Source organism: Macrobrachium nipponense, chromosome 5, assembly GCF_015104395.2.
Source record: "Macrobrachium nipponense isolate FS-2020 chromosome 5, ASM1510439v2, whole genome shotgun sequence".
Taxonomy (NCBI): domain Eukaryota; kingdom Metazoa; phylum Arthropoda; class Malacostraca; order Decapoda; family Palaemonidae; genus Macrobrachium; species Macrobrachium nipponense.
Window position 1 is genome coordinate 142,162,533 of NC_061107.1, and position 23,681 is coordinate 142,186,213.

A 23,681-nucleotide genomic window follows, 5' to 3' on the forward strand; every position below is an offset into this window, starting at 1 on the left:
TACCGAAATGGTCGAAAAACGCAATTGTAAGATAGAACTCTTACAGTCTAGTAATATTTAGTCATTTATCTTCATCGTGAAACAAATTCGAAGTCTCTAGCACAATATTTAAATTTATGGTGAATTTAAAAAAAAAAACTTTCCTTTCCCTCCGCGCGCGGATTTCTCCGCCACAAATCTCCGAAATTTGTAAGTCCCATTCTCGGAATATTTGCTCCGTTTCATATTAGGCATTTCATAGAGTTTTATATATGAAAATGTGCGCAATTTCATGTAGAATAAAACGAAAAATATTTGAAAGTTGTAGCTTTTCTTATTTCCGAAATAATTGCATATAAAAAAAAATATATATAAAAAAATTCGACATTCGGTCAACTTTAACTCATCAGATATGGTCGAAAACTGCATTTGTAAGCTAATATTCTTACAGTATAGTAATATTCAATCATTTGTCTTAATTTTGAAAGAAATTGGAAGTCTCTAGGACAATATTTAGATTTATGGTGAATTTTTGAAAAAAATATGTGTTTACGTCCGCGCGTTACGAATTCATGCATTATTTTGTGATAATATTTTCTCTGTGTTGATTTTATCGTTTTACAATTTGTTATATACCAAAATGATCGCAATTTAGTGTACATTACAACGAAAAAAAAGTAACTTGTTACCATTAACCGTTTTGCGCACAGCGCGATTTGAATACAATTATATATGAAATTTCGTTTTTGCGCTATCATATATCGCATTATTTATATATGATAATGATAATTTTTTCATTTCTGATGGCTGCATACTAAACTTCAGGCAATAACAAAAAAAGGAGCCAAAAATGAACTCTTAATCTTCAAACGAGCGCGCTATGATTTTTGAAAAAAATATTTTTTCCGCTTCCGCGCTTACTCTGAAACGTCTCCGGCACACGGGAGACATTTTTTTTTTTTACCGCTTCGGCGTTTAAGGGTTAATGGAAATTACCGTAAAACTGATTATTAATGAATATTTAATCTAGAGCAACAGGTCGCCAGAAAACTCAGCTAAAACTTTACAGCTATTTATTTACAAAAGGCTCGTACTGGCCTGGAGAAAAGTAAATGCAGCGTCCACACGTTGGGACTTATAAACTCTCACAAATGGATAATAGCTGGCTCAAATTGGATTCGTGAAGCTGGCTTCATAAACTCGGGTAATGCAACACTTGCGGGCAGAGAGACTGGGCACGTGACTCATGGAATCTGGAAAAGAATCCCAGATTAAACAAGATAAAAGAAAAAGGATTTCTTTTTATCAGTTACTATTAGTATTTCGTTCTCTAACACAGGGGAAAAGGAAACTATTGTTTCACTGAGGTATGCAATGACTTCATTCGTCTGGGACGATCACACAAGGGGAAGCATGCGGCCATGAGGCAGTGAGAGGGAACAGGATGAGTTCCTTTGGTTTGGAAATTGAATTGGGAAAATGAGGATCAAAATGATAATAGGATGGGAGAGACTGGCAATATGCTGTATCACAAGACGTACCTGGATGTCGTGTTCAGTGTGGACCTTTGTAGAACCGCGTGGCCTGGCTTTGTCACAGGTCTTGGTGTCTTGGCGCGCCACTCACGCCCTGGATAGGCCTAACAGGAAGGCAGGTGGTTGGACATCCGTCCGAGGTCACGTCCTGCAGTCGACTGGGGCAGAATCCAGGTGGTTTGCTTGGATGTTGGGATTCAGCTTAACCCCCCACAAGCAAGGCAAATCCTGGAAACAGAGCATACAGCCAGCAGAGGGGTCACAGGAAAAAGAGCTTAAGATATAGGTCTAAGAAGTACCAATCTGCCTACATCCTTCCCTTCGAGATACGTCCCTAAAGCTGACAAAAGACTATATCCCCCCAACTGGGGAACTCCCTATCTCTAGCTGGTGGGTTTTGGGTTTCCCGCGTTTACTAAAAATCAGCTGATATTTGGAGGAAATGGCTGCCATTTTCCAAATCAAATTAATTAATTAATTTCGGGGTAGACGAAACGATCTATAAACGTAGCAGCTCCCCCTGTTAAGAAGGCATTCACTCCCTTTCGGGCGTGAAGGTCTTGGCTTAAATAAGTTGATCGTCTCGACTACCCAGTTCCCCTACTCCAACTTGAAGTTTTTTTGAGCAGCGATACAGCTAACTACAGTGGCCTACCTAACTTATAGGTGGAGATGCTAAGTGTACTAACTTAATGTAGTAATGTAGTCTAGCCTAAGTAACAACTACGGGTTGTCTGTGACGACAGTCTACTCTACCCCTAGATAAGGTTACTTGAAAATTCTACTTGCTACTAACCTAATGCCCTGGTACTAAATCATTAGCCTAACCTACTCATTATTATAGTTAAATGAAGACGCAATCATTCCAGAGTGTGGTACGCACAGCAGTAGTTCAGCGACGGAATTGTTAAAATACTTGATGAGAGGTAATGATGCGTGGGGGTGATGAGTGGTTAGTTGACCATGATGGAAATGCAATGAGGTAATTATATTTAAGTGAGGGTTAGTATTACAATGGCTAGGGGTTAGAGGGTTAGTTCTACTGGCAGAGATCAGGCTGGCTACCTTCTCTGGGTAGGTGCCAGGATCACTGCAATTGAATGCGACACTGTACCTCAGGCACAGGTGCCAAGGAGAGCATGTGGCTCTTTGGTTAGTGTGTTAATGATTTGCTACGTCCCTTCTTCTTCTTCTTCTTATTCCTCCAGGACCTGGCTATACCAGTCCTAGGAGTAGACGGAGGCACCGACTCTGGGGAAAGACCAGAAACGCTGGCAGGAGCAGAGGCAGTGGTAGCCTGAGAGATTTCAGGAGAACACCTTACTTCGGTATCTGCAGCAACCGTCGTAGAGGTGGAACCTACGACGGCTGCTGCGACAGCCGTCGTAAGGGGAAAACTCCAGGCAGACTCCTGGTCGGGCAGTTCCTGGTTTTCCAGAGGAGGTATGAAGGTTAGGTCTGCCGGAGGTTCATCCTCGGGCAACAGTGATGAGGGTGAAGAAGACTCATGGACTTTGGATTGGCCATGGGCTGCGGTAAGCTCCATGCCTGTTGGAGGATCTCCTGTAGGAGGATCCTTGGTTAGGTTAGGCGCCGGCACTAGCTCGGGGCCAGGCGCAGAAGTAAAGTTCTGTGGTGGCTCTACGTCCAGGCTGGACGGAGCTTGGCACTGCTCAGTGCTGCCAAGTGGCACTGGCAGAGAGTTGAGGTCGACTGGACCTGTGGCGGGTACCGGAGGTGCAATACCTCTCAGTGGGCCCTTGGTAATGGGAGACTTCAGGTCATGCCCTAGGATGAGGTCGTAACCTCCTGGAAGGTAGCTTGCAACTGCAAGTGTACATACCTTGGTAAGGTGAGGTCGTACGACTCTCAATTGGACGGTGGGAAGGATCATCTTACTATGATTGATGCCTTCAATCGTGATCAGTTGCCGTCTATCAATGGTAGCCCCTCGGGGGATTTGATCTTCCTGTATCAGGGAGATTTGAGCGCCGGAGTCATCAAAGGCTCTGACATGGCTTGGTGGATAATGACCTTGGAGGGGTGCGACGGTTATAGGGCCCTGAGCTGGGGGTCCTAGTAACGAAGGATTGGTAACTGCCATTGCGATGGCAGGAATATTGTAATTCGCGCACCCTACGTAGTTGGCAGACATGTGATCCTTGCGGCCACAGTCTCGGCAGAACTGGTTCGAGAACTACTTCTGTGGCATTGGACGGTAAGGCCGAGATGGCCCCACTGGTTGCGAATCTGTGGAGTCACCAAGGCTGGCAGTGTGCTCTGGCACAGGTGAAGAGTCCTCTCTGGCCATGATTTGATGTGGTGAGGTAGCTTGGCCCTGGAGTGGTGTGGGGGAGGGACATCCCCAGAGGAGGTCCCGTCCCAATAGGAAACCTACTCCATGCCGAATCGTACGCACTACACCTAGGCGGTGAGGTTTGGTGCACCAAGGAGTGGTGACCTGCAGGACGACTGTGGGAACGGTCTTGGACTGCCCTTCGACCCAAGTCATGGCCCACCTGATGTGCTCGTTGACGGTGGCACTGGGTGGCACTTGGTCCCTGTCTATGAGGCACAGATCGGAGCCGGTATCTACCGCAACTGGCAGAGTCACAGGTAGGGTAGAGCCATCCAGGGGTGCCTCTGTGACTGAAGTGGTCCACACCCGCTCAGGGTGAGACCTGGACTCGGGCATAACGGCCGAGGGGGTTGTGGCACTGATCAGGTGGACGTGCCTGGTCGAAGGCACGTGCTTGGGGCACCCGGGATATCCAGGGGAGTAGTGCCCTGTAGCCCCACAGGCTCTGCAGGAGTCCCTCTGCTGGGCTGGTCTCCGTAAGGCATCTGACTGGACTTGAGAGGAGGCTGAGGCACCATTCGGTGGCCTAGGAGGGTTCTGAGGAGGTTTGTGGCTCGCAGCGCTCTTGAGCCGGCACTCTGCTGCGAGGCGACCCACTTTCTTGCAAACGTTGCAAGTCCGTGGGTGTCCTTGGTGGGCGTCCTTTGGCCGTGTGGATCCAGAGAGAGGACTGGGTGGCACCATGCGTCGGTGGGTGGTGCTGTGAGAGGGGTTGAAAGTTTCCCAGTCGTCAGCCAGGCGACAAGCTTCCGCAAGTGTCTTGGGTTGCTTGTCGTTAAGGTGCACTGCGAGTGGCCCAGGTACACACTGGTAGAGGTCTTCCAGCATGATCCTGTTAAACAGGTCCTGGAACTCGGTGCACGACATGGCGTCAAGCCACCGCTGCCCGGCTGCTTGGATTTTGTGGTAGGAGTAATCTCCCCAGGCCCAACCAACTTCCTTGGCCTGACCTCGGAAACGCTGCCTCCACCTCTCCGGGGTGATCTCATAGGCCTTCGTAATGACCCGGCGAACTTCCACCAGGTCCCCTCGCTGACCCTGATCCAGTGAGCGGAGGGCAGTCTTAGCTTTGCCATCCAGGTGCTTGGCAAGCAGGGCGGCCCTCTCTATCTCAGTGGCAGGGTAGTTCTCGAATAAGGCTTCCACTTCTTCCAGCCATGCCTCGGGCTCATCCTCAGTCCACTTCGGGATGAGAGCGTTAATGCTGGCAATAGGATTGGATGACACCGTAGGTGTGGGACTGGGAGCTGGCTGCATGGCTAGGGCTTCGGCGTTCACCTGTCGTGCCTTCTCCACCTCGAGCTCCTTCTCCTTGAGAGCTAGCTCATGCTTTCTCTTTTGTTCCCTTGCCTTCCTCTCTGCTTCTTTTTTCTTCCTCTCTTCTTCTCTGGCGGCTCTCTCTTGCAGGAGCAGTTCGTCCGTCTGCCCCTTCACCCACTGGGTGAGTTCCTGCCCAGTGTAACTGGCGTTCTTGCCCAGAGCCATGAGTGTCTGGAGCTTCTCCAGCTCCATGGATATATGTGGTTGGGCAGCAGAAGCCATTTCCTTAGGCTGCAGTGGAGGCTCTGATAAAGTTTAAAATAATGGCCATGAAGGGTAATGGATGGAATGGGAGTGCCTACTGGGTAAAGTGGCACTCACTTGGAAATGTGTTCTGCGACGTGGTAATGAAAAGTCTGAAAAGACTGGGTGCTCGGTGGCACTTTGTGAATGGCACCTTCTGATGAGGTGGAAAAATCAAATGAAATGTGCGGCGTACGTCACACTTACGGGCGTTCCCAACTTGGGAGACGTTGGAATGGGCTACCTGTAGGTCCAATACAGGTGCACGGCACTTTCGGAGGCGTTCCTTGGTTCAGTGATCCAAAATGGTGGATACTCTAATGAATGGGCGTTCCGTAAGGACGGACACGCAGGTTTGACAGCACTTAGGGCTGGTATTGCGGCACTTTGGGGAGGCGTTCCCTTGATTGGGTGATCCAGGATAGCGGATTCACTAATGGATTGGGCGTTCCGTAAGGACGGACACGCAGGTTTACTTGGGCGTTCCGTAAGGACGGACACGCAGGTTTAATGACTACCTGTACGGCCTGTACAGGTGCAATGGCACTTATGAGGAGGTGTTCCTTGGAGCACTGGTATCGTGCTGGTGTGTCCCGGACACTACATGCAGTATACTTAAATATACTGAAGTGAAATGGTACTCTGTTCGTGGCAGAGGGTCAGTCGATGGACAATGTCAAGAATTAGTGGCACTGTAAAATGGTAAGACCTGACGTGCACTGGTGGTGGCCAGTCCTAAACTGGTAACGACTTCCCTGTCTGGAAGTAATGAATTTGCGTGGCACACTGTGCGAATTGTGCTTGCGGTATACGCAAGTCTTTCGTGATAAAGAAAATGAAAAGACCACTCGGGCAACGACAGGTAATGGAAATTTTAGAAATGCTCAGTCCCTCGCTGAAGTACTCGATAAATGAAATAAATAAATGCTTGCAAACTGCAATGGACACAGGCGCGTACGTATCACGCTCAGTGTAAATGAAAGACACAAGAGACTAAAATAATGTTAATTCTGCATGCTATAATTAATGGTGAGATGTAGTACTCTTGGCTTCGTGAATACTGGGTTCTCTCTCTCTCTCTCTCTCTCTCTCTCTCTCTCTCTCTCTCTCTCTCTCTCTCTCTCTCTCTCGGAGAGGGTGAAAAATGATATATGAATGAACTCCCTTATATTGAATTGAACTACTAATGTTAGTTTAATATGATGCAACTTGCGTTAAATTATCTACTTCGTTAACGTTTAATGAAAGAATTGCTTTTGATAACGTTTTATGAAAATGATAACACGCTCGCGGTGAACGATTTTTACGTTAATAGTAGCGGCTTGCGCTTATGAAAATGATTTGCGTTTACATATGAATTTTACAAAGACGCGTTTCACGTTAACAATTCTTGTAATTTATTCTACTTTTAAGATTTACGTTAACTTTACGTAAGTATACTAGGTCCCTGTGACAAGCGAAATGACGGTAAGGATTTTAAGATGAAATGTTAGCAAACATTTGTGAATGAGGTTACGTTAAGTACGAAGTGAAATGAAACTTTCGCTCAGCGAGCGAGTGAGCGATGCGACGTGAAACGCGGTGAGCGGGCAGAGCGGGTTGGACATCGTGTCGTTCAAAACAGCTGATCCTCTGTAAAAGCGAGGCGATTTACAACACGCAATTCTAATTTCTTATTCAAGGCGAATTACGTTAATTTCTCTGGCAGAACGATAGATACTAGTACGGAGATTGATATTATTTACGTTAAAACTTCGAGACTTACGTTACTTTGCTTAAATTGTTTAGGTAATGCTTAAAGAGATAACAAACATGGCTGCCGCTGTGAGTGAGCCGAAGGCTGGCTGGCAGGCATGAGAGTGTGTGTGCGCGAAGCTGAATTAAGCTGAGAGCTAAGCGGTTACCAACACTTGGAATGAAAACTAAGTTAAAAATGAATTCCCTAACATATCACAGACAAAAGAATTGTACACTTCTTTTGCCGTAACTATTAGTAAAACACTCCTAACTAGCTAGGCTTTCCAACAGCAATAAACCCTGGCAAAGCACTTCCTAGTTTGATCCGGTTCTTTCTGGCATCTATTCTACACACGTGCTCTGTCTCGTCCGACGAGGACACCACAAAGTAACAGAGAATTCGCGGGGCAAATTGTTTGCTCGCCGGTAAAATAAAGCTCTGGCGCTTTCGCCCTTACAATAATAAGATTTCTACCTACACTCTTTTGAACACTTCCTAAGGAAAATACTTAAACGTACCTTAAGCTAACATTTGTTATAGAATAATCATATTAATGAATGGTATACCTTACCGTGAGTCAGTGTCTGTCTTCCTTCCCTGCAAGTGTGCTTGCTTTTTTGCGCTTTGAAAAACATTTACATTCGTTTTACAAGGATAACGCGATTTACAAGCTTTTTTTAAGCAAGCTAGGTTCAAATCCTCGGCGAGGTCGACACTTTTACGTATTAGCCCGGCCTTGAGAGAGGCTATATACGTAAACGGAAATAATTGAGGGAGGACAGGAGGAAATTAATGGAACTTACCGTAAAACTGATTATTAATGAATATTTAATCTAGAGCAACAGGTCGCCAGAAAACTCAGCTAAAACTTTACAGCTATTTATTTACAAAAGGCTCGTACTGGCCTGGAGAAAAGTAAATGCAGCGTCCACACGTTGGGACTTATAAACTCTCACAAATGGATAATAGCTGGCTCAAATTGGATTCGTGAAGCTGGTTTCATAAACTCGGGTAATGCAACACTTGCGGGCAGAGAGACTGGGCACGTGACTCATGGAATCTGGAAAAGAATCCCAGATTAAACAAGATAAAAGAAAAAGGATTTCTTTTTATCAGTTACTATTAGTATTTCGTTCTCTAACACTGGGGAAAAGGAAACTATTGTTTCACTGAGGTATGCAATGACTTCATTCGTCTGGGACGATCACACAAGGGGAAGCATGCGGCCATGAGGCAGTGAGAGGGAACAAAAGGATGAGTTCCTTTTGGTTTGGAAATTGAATTGGGAAAATGAGGATCAAAATGATAATAGGATGGGAGAGACTGGCAATATGCTGTTTCACAAGACGTACCTGGATGTCGTGTTCAGTGTGGACCTTTGTAGAACCGCGTGGCCTGGCTTTGTCACAGGTCTTGGTGTCTTGGCGCACCACTCACGCCCTGGATAGGCCTAACAGGAAGGCAGGTGGTTGGACATCCGTCCGAGGTCACGTCCTGCAGTCGACTGGGGCAGAATCCAGGTGGTTTGCTTGGGTGTTGGGATTCAGCTTAACCCCCCACGAGCAAGGCAAATCCTGGAAACAGAGCATACAGCCAGCAGAGGGGTCACAAGAAAAAGAGCTTAAGATATAGGTCTAAGAAGTACTAATCTGCCTACATCCTTCCCTTCGAGATACGTCCCTAAAGCTGACAAAAGACTATATTCCCCCAACTGGGGAACTCCCTATCTCTAGCTGGCGGGTTTTGGGTTTCCCGCGTTTACTAAAAATCAGCTGATATTTGGAGGAAATGGCTGCCATTTTCCAAATCAAATTAATTAATTAATTTCGGGGTAGGCGAAACGATCTATAAACGTAGCAATGGATACCACCGCTAACAGAGGTGTCATGAGGTGTTTTATCAGCTTGACTTACTTTCATCAGTTGAATTAAACTGTAACTATAGGGACTTTTATTGGTCTCTTACCACCAGAGCTTGGAGGCCTTAAACTATTACAGGCAGTCTCCGGTTTATGACGGGTTTCATCGTAAAGCAGAGCATCGTCAAAAATCATGAAAAATCCAAAGAAAACCTTACTTTTAATGCTTTGGGTGTATTGAAAACTGTGTAAACTGCATTTTTATTGTGTTTTCGTCAAAAACACCTGCAAGTATTGATTATTTTCCTTTTTGGAGTCATATTTTTTCCACTGGATTGGTGTTGTAAGCGTTGTAATCCTGAAACGTGTCGTAAAACTGGAAATAATTTCTGACAAATACAATTGAAAAGCGTCGTAACTTCGGAATGTCGTAAGTCGCAGCCGTCATAAGCCTGTACTCTTTTTCCATTCTGTTCAAGTATGGGAGGTAAAGACCTTACCAGAAATCTTCATAAAGTTGTTGTAGAAGAGCCTTTCATTGACATTTAAGCCTACCTGATTTGGGTCATAAACAAGGAGCTCAGAGGAGTTTCATGCCCTCAGTAAAGAAGTAAGATCAGGAACTATCCCAGGGTCTTTAGCAGTCAACTGTTCGTTGTTCCCCAAGTCTCAGGAGGATGAAGGCCTATCATTGACCTCATTGCTTGGGATTGCTACTTACAACTGTTATCTTTTTAGGAGACATTACTATCAGTCTATTGTTCCATTTGAAAGGGTAACTTTTGGACATCCCTGGACTTGAAAGATGAATACTTGTAGGTTCAAATTCACTAGTTCTTAGTAGTGGAAGGTCGTCCTGTTCATGGTCCTTTGTTTTGCTTCTGGCCTCAGCCCTGATGATCTTTGCGTGTTTCTTGGCCCCAGTTGTTACCTGGGCTTACAAGACATCAGGCTCTTGAGGTACTTGGCCATTTGCTGATCATCACATCCTCCTCTGTAGAACTTGGAAAACTTTCTGTTATCTCAGCAGTCAGTGCCAGTACTTGAGCCAAACTATCAACAGGTACTATCAGCTGCTTGAAGTTGGAGCTGTGCCAACAAAAAAAAGACAAATTATCTGGTAAAGAAGCTGAATAAATCAGTGTTCTGGCACAATCCATAATTGAGATATTACAAAGACTCTATGCTCTGTGAAAGGAGTTCTACCACATTCTTCCCTGTGGAATTATGACAAAGGTTGCTTGACCTTTTGAATTGCTTGGAAAACTAGTTTCTTACAGCAGGTTCAGACTAGGATTGCTGCAGATGAAACTGCACCAGTAGTAGAAGTTATCAACAGAACAGCCCTCTGAGGGCTTTAGCAGACCTTGCTTGCAGTTAGACAGGCAGAAGATATAAATTGGTATTGCCCTCTTTGTGGATACATCAAGGGAAGGTTGGGCCCATCTGCTGGATTTGGAAACGTTAGGCTCATTGTTGCAAGATGGAATATGGGCCTGTAGACAAATTTTCTGAGACTTGAGGTCGTTCAACTAGTCCTGCAGGTTTTTAGAGTTACCAATCTGGCAGAGTGGTAGGTATGATGTTGGGCAATTCTACCATGGCAGCTTATGTAAGAAACAAGGGTAATATTAAAATCTCCAGCAAAGCAGTAATTGATGGTGGATGAACTGCTCTGAGGAAAGGATCAAGTACTGTTGTAATCCCCTGATACCTTATAGAGAAGTTGTCTCTGCAGCCTAACATCTGCTTCATGCCAGGGAAACAGTGGGTCCTTCTTTATTAGGTCTCTTTACCAGGTCCTTCTTTATTAGGTCTCTTTACCAGGTCCTTCTTTATTAGGTCTCTTTACCACCAGCTTCAATCATGTGTCCAAATTATTGCTTAGTTCTGTCAAATGGCCTTGGAAAAACAGTGTATTCTTGGTTTCACAGGACAGTTATGGAGATGTATGCATTTTCACCCTTCCCTTAATGCAGTCAATGTTGTAGAAACTTCAGCAGTCCAGCAATATCCACAGGCTTCAGCTAACCTCATTATTGGAGATACCATCAAAATGCCAGTCTTTTCAGTCTTCCTGCATAGTGGCTTCAGCAATACCTGTTCAGGAGTCTTCATGTACCAGGCTGCCATCATGGGTTACCACTGCCCTCTTGGAAGATTTCCAAGAGAAAACTTTGGCTCTTATAGTGAACTATGCCACATATGTCAATCTTTTGAAAGGAGCCCTATACTCAGGACTCGGTGGTTACCATTCGGGAACTTATTGCTGTTGTTGAAATGTCAATCCATTTCAGTTTACTAACCCATAGTGAATGCTTCTCTAAGGCATCTTATAATGAAGACAGCATTCTTAATAACTCTAGCCTCAGCTTGGTGGTACACCACAAAGGTTAGAGTTTTTGAAATTAAGGCTGTAGTATTTACAGTGGTACCTTGTTTGTCGAACGTTTCTTAGATCGAACTTTTTGTTTTTTTAAAAAAATTTTCGAGAAAATTTTGTATCGTTTGTCGAACAAATGTTCGTACTTCGAACTGACTGATTATCTATTTATACTTGTATTCGATGGCCTACTGGATTTTACAAGTTAAAATGTATTAGATTTTTTTGTTCATTTACAATATATATTTTATTGATAACAATGTTTGACAAAATAAAGTATAAAGCGTTCAATATAAAATTTAGCTTTCAATATAACATTTAGCATAAAAGATGTATAAAATTGTATGCAACTGCAGTGACGTCATGCCCAGCTGACTTGAGACTGAACAATGGAGCGTTGATATGTTGAGGAGAGAAGGAGAAGAGAGAGTTAAAATATTACTGTATGTATGTAAAAGCATTAACAATTCATATAAGAAGGGAGTTTCCCGGTAGATTTAACGTAATGATAAAATATGAAAACAATCAAATGAAATACAGAAAAAAAAGTTTATTGAGCCAGTGTTTGGTGCGCCGAGTGAGACGGTTTAGTTGAACAATATTAACAAAATAGTAAATAAAAGAACAAAGCTTTTCACAATAAAATTTTGCACAAATGATTAACAAAATCATTCGTCATTGCGGTGATACACAGCTAACTAGAGGTAGAGGGAGGGAGCATTTATATTTTTGAGTAATAATGAATAAATGATTTTGAGTTATCATGTGTCGTGATATTGTTGAGGAGAGAATAGTCGTTAAATCTTTACTATATGTACATAAAAACAGTATCAATTCACATAAAAAATTAAATGTTATTTCACAATAAATTTAACATAATGATAAAATATGAAAACAATCAAATGCAATACAGAAAAAAAAAAAAGTCTTAATTGAGCCAGTATTTGGTGCGCCGAGTGAGACAGTCTAGTTGAACGATATTAACAAAATAGTAAATGAAAGAACAAAGCTTATCACAATAAAATTTACCACAAATGATTAATAAAATCATTCATCATTGCGGTGATACACAGCTAACTAGAGGTAGAGGGAGCATTTATATTTTTGAGGAATAATGAATGAATGATTTTAAGTTATTGTACGTCTTGGTATTTTTGAGGAGAGAAGAGAGTAAAATCTTTACTATAATATGTACGTAAAAGCAGTACCAGTTCACACAAAAAATAAAATTTTATTTCACAATATATTTAACATAATGATAAAAAATGGAAACAGATGCAATACAGTAAAAAAAAGAAAAAAAAAAAGCTTGCTTGAGTCAGTGTTCAGTGCGCTGAGGGAGACGAGAGAGAGAGAGGAGAGGGAAGAACGGCTCTGCTTCCCACTGACTTATCAGCTGATGTGGGATGATTATTCGCCCATTTCTTTCACTTACACTCGATCTGCCCAAATCACTTTTATTTTTGTTACAGTAAAGACAATAATGCTTTTTACTACCGTAAAAGTAACTCAGCTCTGTAATAAACAAAATGGCGCCACTTTCAGCTTCTGCATGCCTTCGATTGTTTGTTGAAACGGCTTCCTTGTGAAAAATTATTTTAAATCTCTTTCCTTTTCTTGCATTCTTGACTTATTTCTTATTTGTTTGCAAATTCCTCATGTTTGTTTTAAAAGTCTGCTGTTTGCCAACATTAAGTTGATGTGTTGTGGCATAATTAATCTCTTTTGTGCACTTAAGATCCAAGTGTAAGCACACTGATTACTCTCTCTCTCTCTCTCTCTCTCTCTCTCTCTCTCTCTCTCTCTCTCTCTCTCTCTCTCTCTCTCTCTCTCTCTCTCTCTTGGACACACACTATCGATTCCTTTGATTATCTTTGCACCTAATGTATCAATAAAATTGATTTTGTTATCAACCTTTGCATAATGCAACCAATTCGGTGTGCTCAAAGGGTTCCTGTCTCCTCCCTCCATCCCCCAGCTGGCCAGCACCATTTTTACCAAACAGTTCGTAAATCGTACACAGAAAAAATAAAATTTAGAATATTTTACTTCATATAACGTGTTTCATTACTTTACACTTTTAGTTTAACTTTTGAACACATTAATAATAGAAAAAATGTGAAAAGGGAGACTTTTTGGGTTGGCAGGAATGAATTATCCTGATTCCCTTTCTTTCTCATGGGGATATTTGTTTCATATTTCGAACAAATTGTACTTCGAACAGCCTTCTGGAATGGATTAAATTTGAAGTACAAGGTACTACCGTACATCTGTGGATTTCTGTCTCTGGCCCTGAGAAGAGATAAGAAAATATCTTCACCAGTTTTGGTTCATGGATATCCATGATTACCTTTTCACATTTTAAACTTTAGGTGCCTGTCTCCTAAATCTCAAGTGGCCCTCATGTAGCCATGGAGTACATGTTTCTGTGGTACAGATGAGGAGTAGGTGTTTTGGTTCACTAATTATATAGTCTTTGGGCACAGTAGTATCCAATTTTATGACCCCTTGCTAGTCTTGTGAATGCCTTGACTCCCAATCTCCATCCTTCAGTAGTTCACTGGCTCCAAGTCCCAAGGCAGCAAGCCTTGCCCTGCTGGAATAGCTACTCAGGCATATAAAATAATGTATTTTTACTTTAGGCTCCTCTGAAAAGGTTGCCCCTATCATGTGGTGCTCCTTTGGCTCTCTTCCTGGATGTAGGTGCTATTAGAACACAGCAAACACTGCAGAAAAACAAAAGCTCCACTAGCCAGACACAAAAGCTATAAATTACATCCTTCAGTATGTGGGTTATTATTTATGACAATAGAAGTCGAGATTACACAAGTAGTCCATAAAATCAGGAAGACATGGAAAATCAGCTTGCAAAATTCAAGTGTTCACATGCTGAGCTTACTTCATTAAGTATTGGTTATCGTACAGCAAGCTTTATCAGAAACTTGGTACTTTCTTGAATAGATTCTGATACTTTATTGAATTAGTTTTTGATCAAGGGCAGTGATAATACCAACATACAATTCTAGTTCAATATTTTTGTTTTGGTTTTGGAGGTAAATAGCGTGTCAGCAGAATTTAGCCAATTATGAGTTCCCCTGAAAAGCTGGAACTTAAGGCCAGATACTTAACCCTTAAACGCCTATTGGACGTATTTTACGTCGAGATAAATTGTCTGTCGGGTGCCGACTGGACGTAATTTACGTTGACATAGAAAAGTTTTTTTAAAAATTTGCGGAAAAAATACTTATAGGTCTACCAGCCGAAAACTTTTGAATCACGCGCCTTGGGGGATGCTGGGAGTTCACGGATCAAGGTGTTGTTTTGTTTACAATCGTTACGCAGGCGTGCAAGCGTGAATTTCTTTCTTATTGCACTAAAAACTATCAGTGACACATCTCAGAAATTATTTTGTCACTTTGACATAATTTTTGCACCATTTTTAATTAACTGTTACATGCAGTATTTATATGAAAATGTGCACAATTTCATGTAGAATACAACTAAAAAATACACATGATTGTAGCTTTTATTAGTTTTGAAATATTTTCATATAAATAACGATAAGTGCCAAAATTGCAACCTTCGGTCAACTTTGACTCTACCGAAATGGTCAAAAAACGCAATTGTAAGCTAAAACTCCCAAGTTCCGTGGCAAAACGAAAAGAAAAAATGAAAATTTAAATAACAAATATAATATCTCCGCCCTCGGAAGAGTAACTTCCGTAAACATAGCCCTCAACGACTTCCGGAGAAGCCGGAATCTAAAACCGCCTTATGCGGAGAGGGAATGTTTTAGGCGGATGGATGTAAGTTCCAAGAGTTGAAAGAAGCAAAGCGCAACAAATCCACGGAAACCGAGGTTAAATACGCAAAGCAACCATCAACTCCGGAGGAGGTCGACTGAGAAGCGACACCCACCAACCTAAGGTCCTGGAGGACCCTCTACACTCCCCCCTCCGCTGATTGGGAACTGTTGTCAGCGACAACCTGAGCGAGAGGAGCACCCAATTACTGGGGGCCCCACGTGAGGGGGGAGGAAGGGAGGACTGATGGGGTGACGATCATGTGACCAGCGTATCCCTGCGAAAAAATATCACGAGGAAAACGCAGGCACAGCCTATGTAGGCTAACCGACATAACATCCAACAAATACATAGACAAAATAAAATCAATTACTTAAAGCTAAAAGAAAATCATGCTTTAACACGGGGTGGGGAATAAAACCGCTATGAAGGCCACCCGATAACGGTGGGCGCAAAAGGGGAAATCCTACTTGCCTACTGACAAAACGATAAGAAACGGCAGGCAGACGAAAAGAAAAAAGGGAAAAATATCTGAATGAAATATACCAAAATTAAAAATAAAAGGGATAACGGTGGATATACGGCAAAACACGTAACAAAGAAACGTGCTCGAATGAGGACCCCCGTGAAAAACATGAAAATAATGAACATAACAAAAACATAAACAAAAACAGGATCGACTTAAACTGCCACCCAAGAAATAAATAAATATATGTACTGAAATATCACATGTTACAAGCAGAGAGGAAGACCACTCGAAATCGGTACAAATCAAGGGTAAGCCGTATAGGCGACTCGCCGCCCGCCTGCTACTTAAAAGTGACGCCTAACAAAACCCTAAATAAAGGCAAAACGAAAGGCAAATTCACTCCCTAAATATTGAAAAAGGGCGGAACCAGTACTTAACTTGGGTGAAGAGGTAGATTGACGATCCATAACCAAGAATAAAAATAAAAGAACAGATAGCTATATTCGACCGTGCAAACATGATAAGGCTATCGAAAAGTATGACGTCACAGACGCCTTCAACGGGGTAGCTAGGTGTGACCTATGGGTCGGCTCCCAGTATTTAGGGTCTTTTGATGAGGAAAAGGCTAATTGGAGGGGTTGCTGTGGTAGTGTTTAACACTCGCCCCAGTTTTATACAGACACCTTTTATATAGGTGAGCGAGTCAGAGGCTTCTGACATGTCCAATTTAGCAGTTCTCTGGTATAATAGCAATATTTTACTAGAAATAGTGCTACGTAAAGCAGACACATTTCACTGGGCGACACGGCTTCCTCACCCAGAAATAGATTTTTCCTACGTCAAAATCCCTTTTTGCAATAAATGGGAAGTCTCTAGCACAATATTTTGATTTATGGTGAATTTATAAAAAAAAAAAAAAAAAATTTTCCTTACGTCCGCGCGGTAACTCTTCCGAAAAATCATATATGCGATTTTCGTAATGTTTGCACCATTTTCAATTAGCCGTTACATAAAGTTTTATAGTATATGAAAATGTGCGCAATTTCATTTAGAATACAACCAAAAATAATTGAAGGTTGTAGCTTTTCTCATTTTTGAAATATTTGGATGTAAATCACGATAAATAGAAAAAAACCACGTTCGGTGAACTTTGACTACCGAAATGGTCGAGAAACGCAATTGTAAGCTAAAAATCTTACAGTTTAGTAATATTCAGTCATTTATCTTCATTTTGAAACAAATTCAAAGTCTCTAGCACAATATTTAGATTTATGGTGAATTTAAAAAAAAAACTTTCCTTCCGTCCACGGGCGGATTCTTCGCCGCAAATCTCCGAAATGCGTACGTCGCATTCTCGGAACATTTGCTCCGTTTCATATTAGGCGTTTCATAGAGTTTTATATATGAAAATGTGCGCAATTTCATGTAGAATACAACAAAAAATAATTGAAGGTTGCAGCTTTTCTCATTTTTGGAATATTTGCATATAAAATAAATATATATAAAAAAAATTTACATTTGGTCAACTTTGATTCGACCGAAATGGTCAAAAACTGCAATTGTAAGTTAAAACTCTTACAGTATAGTAATATTCAATCATTTATCTTCATTTTGAAACAAATTGGAATTCTCTAGAACAATATTTAGATGTATGGTGAATTTTTGAAAAAAAACGTTTTTTTATGTCCGTGCGTTACAAATTCATGCATAATTTTGTGATAATATTTTCTCTGTGCTGCTTTGATCGTTTTACAATGTGTCATATACCAAAATGATCGCAATTTAGTGTACAATACAATGAAAAAAATATTAACTCGTTAGCTTTAACCGTTTTGCTCACAGCGTGATTTGAATACAGTTATATATGAAATTTTGTTTTTGTACATGCAACTTACCCGGCAGATATATACTTAGCTATAGACTCCGTCGTCCATAGCTAAGTATATATCTGCCAGGTAAGTATGTACAAAACTATTGTATCTTAACAATGTCATTTTCATATATCGCATTATTTATATATGATAATGATAATTTGTTTCATTTCTGATGGTTGCATACTAAACTTCAGGCAATGACAAAAAAGGAGCCAAAAATGAACTCTTAATCTTGAAAACTAAGTGCGCTGTGATTTTTTGAAAAAAAAAATAATTTTCCGCTTCAGCGCTCACTCTGAGACCCCCCAGGCATACGGGAGATGATTTTTAATATACCGTTTAGGTGTTTAAGGGTTAATCTTTTATCTACACTAAATTAACCCCAGAAAGTGTGCCGTTAATAAAAAAAGAATTCTTCTCCTGGTATTATGATAGAGACAATACTATATTCCATAAGAATAAACTTAGATTCAGTGAGCAACTCCTGTATTTTAAGGTTTAAAAACATTGTGTTTATAAATTTTAGTGAAGACAACCTGAGCTGTCATCTTCAACCCTTGAATTAGTGTCCCTATCAAAGTACGTACTGTACTAAAACTCTTAAGATTTTAATGTAATATTACATCTTAATAACAAATGTCTGAAAGAAATTATCTCTTCAAAATGTATCACATTTAGTATAATAAGCAAAACTTAAACTATATGCATATTTCTGTGTTTAGAGTATAATTCTTGTTGGAAGTAAGAAGCTACTGGCCAGTCGTCATTAGATCTAGAATGCTAATGTGACTTACCAGGTAGAATTATATTTATAGCTATTTAGATTGACTTTTCTATTGGTTGTCTCTAAAAGATATTTGTAAGTATTGACACAATGTTTTTTTCAGTTCTTTAGGTTTGGTAGTAACTCCCAGAATAAGATTTTTGGAAAAATTGCTCAAACAAAAGCTTGATAGTTCTGAAAAGAAGAAAATGGAGATGAACCATACAAATGGTGTTGAAAAATATCGTCCCACCACAATGGACTTTGGAGCAAGTATGTATTACAGCATTATGGTGATTGGTTGTTATTTTATGTCATGTGAAGTGTTTGTTTGCATTACTACTGTTCTATTAGTGATTACCAAAATATTTTTAGGTTTATGATGGTTTTTCCTTATGTCTTTTTGTTCATATTTGAAACAAACCTTCGGTCTTAACATTAGGATAATACTAGCGCCAAGCTGGAAACTGGTAGAATTAATTAAAAACTTGTGAGATCCAGGGACTATTGGCATCTGTACCAGGTCATGAGGTATTGTAGTTTCCAGAATGCCCTTGGCATCCCGTGACCTATCAGTTACTTTCCTACCGCCTTTAAGATAGGATGTGATTACTTTCCATCTGTTTAAAGCTGGTTTAGTTTGCCTGTTTTATTCATATTTTCCTTTCTCCTCTCTCTGGGTGATCTCAGTGCGGGTGTGATCTGCTAGGCGTGTGTACATTGTGAGATATGGAGAATTTTGCTTCAAGGAAAATTTCTTCGCGATCTCGTAAGAGACAAAGGAAATGCCCTGGAGTGAGTGGGTTTCCTTATTCAAGATTTTTAACATCAGTATCTATGGATCCTCATCCAGCATGTAGTAGGTGCAGAGAAAACGTATGCACTATTACTAATCCTAGTTCAGTTTGTCGTGGTTGGTCGGTGGAACAATGGATGAAGTTTTATGGGAAAGGCCAGTACAAAAGAAAGGAAACACCGCCATCTTTGGATGACCAAGCGTTGTCAGCTTCTTTTGTATCGGCAATACATCAGACTGCTCCTTATGTTTTGTCACCTGCTTTTGATGTTTCCCATACCCCTTCAGTTTTTTTCTAACGATTCGTTTATGGAAACTCCAGGAGGGGTTTTGAGAATTTTATTCATAATTACGCTCCGTCATTCCCGGCCGTCATAAATGAAGAATCACACTTGTTTGGTAAATTGATACAAACTTGCTTTATGTATTTCCGATTTCCACACAAAAACTTGTTACAGTATTTATGATCACCCCACATTGGTAGTAGTCATAACCACTTTATATGAGGTACATCTTGCCTATTGTTAAAGATAACTTATACGTATCTCCATGCCAACAGGCGAGTCAGCATTCAAACAAAAGATTGAATGGCTATCTAGATGACTGTCTTGTATACCTGTTCTCCATCAAGTCTGTTTCAAATGTTTTAGCTCTTGTCAGAATTTTCCTTGCCACCATTGTGTATAGGGACCTGTTGGTATTTCAAGGCTGTTTGGTGCTATCATGTTACTGTAAATTTATTTTTCCTAGGATGCCTTCAACTGGAGTCAAGGCTAAGAACATCAGGTTCTGTATGAATGATTACCCTGTTAACAGGATGTTGATTTTTTTAGAGATACACACTGGCTGCATTGGTATAAAATGTGATCTTGAGAATAGATATGAGGAAATAGGGATTTTCAAAAGACTTTCTGCTTAAGTTCATTAGTATAGGAAGGGAAGGGATGCAAGTAGTTAGGTCAGGTTACCAACCTGTCATTTCATCCCATTCTCCAGGTCCTTTATCTTTAGTTAATCACAATCCTTTGCTAATGCTTTAGTTAGTAGTGCTGAGTACTATTCCTCTTTAGCCATGCCTTCCACTCCCCTTTCGGTTCAGGAAAAACTGACTTTATTTACCTCTGAGATCCAACATGACAAGTACCTACATCATTTCGATTCGCTTCCCCCTTCCCACCCACAACATAGACTAACCTCCCAAACAAATGAGGAGCGCAGAGCGCAATGTCATACACAAATATTCTCAACAGAGTTAACATATTCCCTCTCTTTTGAAAGAAAACAAAAGAAATCCCTGTCCAAAGCAACAAGCATTATATGGTATAGGAAAAAATAAAATTATCTACATATAAAATCTATTTAAGATTTCAGGGATCCACTCTCAAACACTTTAGCTATTCTCAAAGAATTTACCCCCTTTTTGGTTAACACATCAGCCAACTGTGCTTTTGAATCTACCCAAAATATCTTGAACTCACCATTCTGAACCAATTCTTTAAGAATAGCTGTGTCAATTCTCAATCTCTTTTCTGAAACATTTTTAACCGAGTACACATTCTCATAAGGTGAATAGTTATTCACATTGAGTTCTACAGGCAGATTTCTCTTTCCATCATACAATATTTGGGACAATGTTTCCAAGATAGTAAGCCATATCCACTGCATCAGCGGCTGCTAGTGTTTCTGCTGCAAGAGTGCTTTTTACAACCCCTCTTATTTTCTTTGACTCCCAGTTTAAAGGACAACTATTTCCATTTTCACCCACTAAGAAAATCACAAAGCCTCTAGCAGTACTAAATCCATTGGGGAGATTGGCATAAGAAGCATCATTGTACACAACCAACTTCAACCTAAAACTGTCTCCCAGTCCTGGGAAGTACATACAGCCCTCAAAGGTACTGGCTTTTCTTAGACATTTGTTTGCCTCAGATCTTTTACTTTATGCTTATTTATTTTACAGCTAAGTTCCAAGACATCATGACAAGTCAGGTCTTGAATTCGTGCATAATCACCCCAGTTGGCCTTCTAGACTCCTAAAGTTCTCCTTTTCTTCTTCATTACACTCCATATTCTTATTTAATCCTCTCTCCGCACTTGCAGTCATAAATTCAAGAGATTTACGATGCTCATTTTGATGAAGCATGCCACCATGCTTATTCTGTACAATGTCCAGGCCAATGTATCAGAAGATAGCATTACTTTGTTCCCTAACCTGAAAATGATTTATGATATGACTACGCTTTCAAATTTCTTTATTCCTCCCCACAAGAAATCATCTGCTTGCATAAAAAACATACCACACAGATCTCCTTCATAATACCAATAGAATGCTGCAGGGTCAGTTTTCACCCGATTACATCCATCTTCAGCAGGAAAGTCTTCAGTAGGAGATACCATTTTCTAGCAGCATCATGAAGACCATAGACACTTTTTTTAAAATTTCCATCGTACATTATCATGACAGCCAGCTGTAACAGGTGGAGTAAGATACACTTCACTCTCAAGCTGTTCACTCTGTTGGAATGCAGCCTTAATATCAATTGAATTCACTGCCCATCTTTTGGAAGACAATACATCAAGAAAGAACTTCAACACTTCCTTGCTAGCAGTGGGAGAATCTGACAGGATTTCTTTTCCCTCAAAACCTCTTGCAACGATCGTACTTGCTGCTAACCCTTTTTCGAACAAGGTTCTGAAAAAGGTTATCGCCAGATTCGTAGTCATGGTTTGTGATCCTGTGTCTTTCAAAATGGTGGCTAGCTTCTTCACTGCTGAATCATATTGACTCAGTGTTGATTTTCGTTTATCTGATTCTAGGAACCGGATGTTTTGAGGATCAATGTTGGCATCTTTCTGTGCCGCAAACTTCATGAAGTCCATAAAGTTAGGGCTTTCTGAATTCCTGAGGAAGCGGACACAGTCAGCGTTTGTACCAACTGCGTCAGTTTGGGATTGGGAATCCGCCAGGGCCGGAGTCCCAATTCCACTAGTAGAGGGATCCAGTTGCTCTTGGGCCAGTTGGGAGCTACTAGTGCGATCTGACCTTTGAAAGTCCTGAGTTTGTTCAGGACCTTCATTAGTAGGTTCACCGGAGGGAAGAGATAAATTCTTTTCCAGATATTCCAATCTATTGTCATAGCGTCTGTGGCATAAGCCAGAGGGTCCAGATTGGGGGCCACGTAACATAGTAGTTTGTGGTTCGATTCCGTGGCAAAAAGATCCACTTGAAGCCCGGGCACCTGTTGGCAGATCCATTTGAATGACCCTCCGTTTAGGGTCCACTCCGACTCCAGCGGAGTAGTCCTTGACAGAGCGTCTGCTACTACATTTCTTACTCCCGCTAGGTGAGTAGCCGATAGGTGCCATTGGTTCCTGGCCGCTAGGGCAAATATGGCTATCATTACGTGGTTTACATGGCTCGACTTGGAACCTCCCCTGTGTAAGCAGTGGACAGCGCAGTGGTGGTCTAGCGCATAGCTGGATCCGGTTAAATCGCTGATGAAAAGCAAGGAATCTTGTGAAATCTGGCAACACGTGGGGATATCATGTGAAAACTGAGTAAGGACCACGTACCCACACTACTGCATTCAGGCTTTTTCTTAACCGCTTGGGTAAGAGTGGCAGTTGCCCTCTTTCGGCCTTTTTTCATTGCCTGTTTTCGCTTGTGATTCTGTTTGTGTGTGCTTGTATTATGGCTTTTCTTCCATCAATTCGTCATTGGAAGTATCAGGCTGAATTATTATATAATGTTGCCCCCTCTTCCTTGGGAGTTAATTTACTTCCTTAGAGGGAGGAGGCTTTTTCATCAGTTTCTTTCGTTTTGGAGTTGGAGGTGTCCAAAATGGCGGCGCTTTGGGGGTTGCTTGGGCTATGGGGTCCACCCTCCTTGGAGGGTTTGCTGACACACTTCTTGGATGCTCGCCTCCCCCCTCAGGTTACCCAAACTCTCCCACTACATCCTGGCCTCGTCTTCGTTGGGAGCCGGGGGTCAGCCAAATTGTATTACTCCACCAGTGACGCTTGCCACTTCTTCCTGTCAGAGAAAAGCCGTGGCGTCGGCGCCGCTGGTGACATCATGGGGTCAGCCATTTTTTATTCCTCTGCCAGTGGCGCCTGCTTCTTTCTCAGGTTGAGGGGAAGCCATGACGTCAGCACCGCTAGTGATGTCACTGCCATCGATGACGTCACTCCCAGTTTCCTCTGCTGTGCTGCTTCGCTCATCTGTGTCGTCATTGTTTGCTCCCATGATATCATTGCTGCCATCTAGTTTGCTGCATCTCCCTTCCATGTTGTCAGCTCCTTCTCTTGCTGATCCTTCTGAGGCTTTATGTCAGGTGGTTCTTAAGAGATTGGACTCTGTTTTGAAAGATAGGTTTGCTGCCATCGCGGCTGGGAGGACTGGAAGCAAGCGGGTTGTGTTACCCCCTCCTCCTGCAAAAAGATTGTGTAAGGAGTCAGTGCTGTCATCCTCTCCTTCTCACCCATCTCCACTGCGTCGGCGTATCAAGTGTCGGAAGGTTAAGGACTTTGCCTTTTCTTCGTCTACGATTGAGGAGCGGCA

The 23,681-nt window shown here is 41.6% G+C and overlaps 1 protein-coding gene across 1 annotated transcript in view; it reads left to right on the forward strand.

The window, feature by feature from the left end:
- The window catches only part of LOC135215681 (probable ATP-dependent RNA helicase DDX10), a 111,983-nt gene that overhangs the window by 61,223 nt on the left and 27,079 nt on the right, over positions 1–23,681 (forward strand). The window contains 1 exon segment of the mRNA XM_064250627.1: positions 18,449–18,597. Within this exon segment, the coding sequence (XP_064106697.1) occupies positions 18,449–18,597 (149 nt within the window).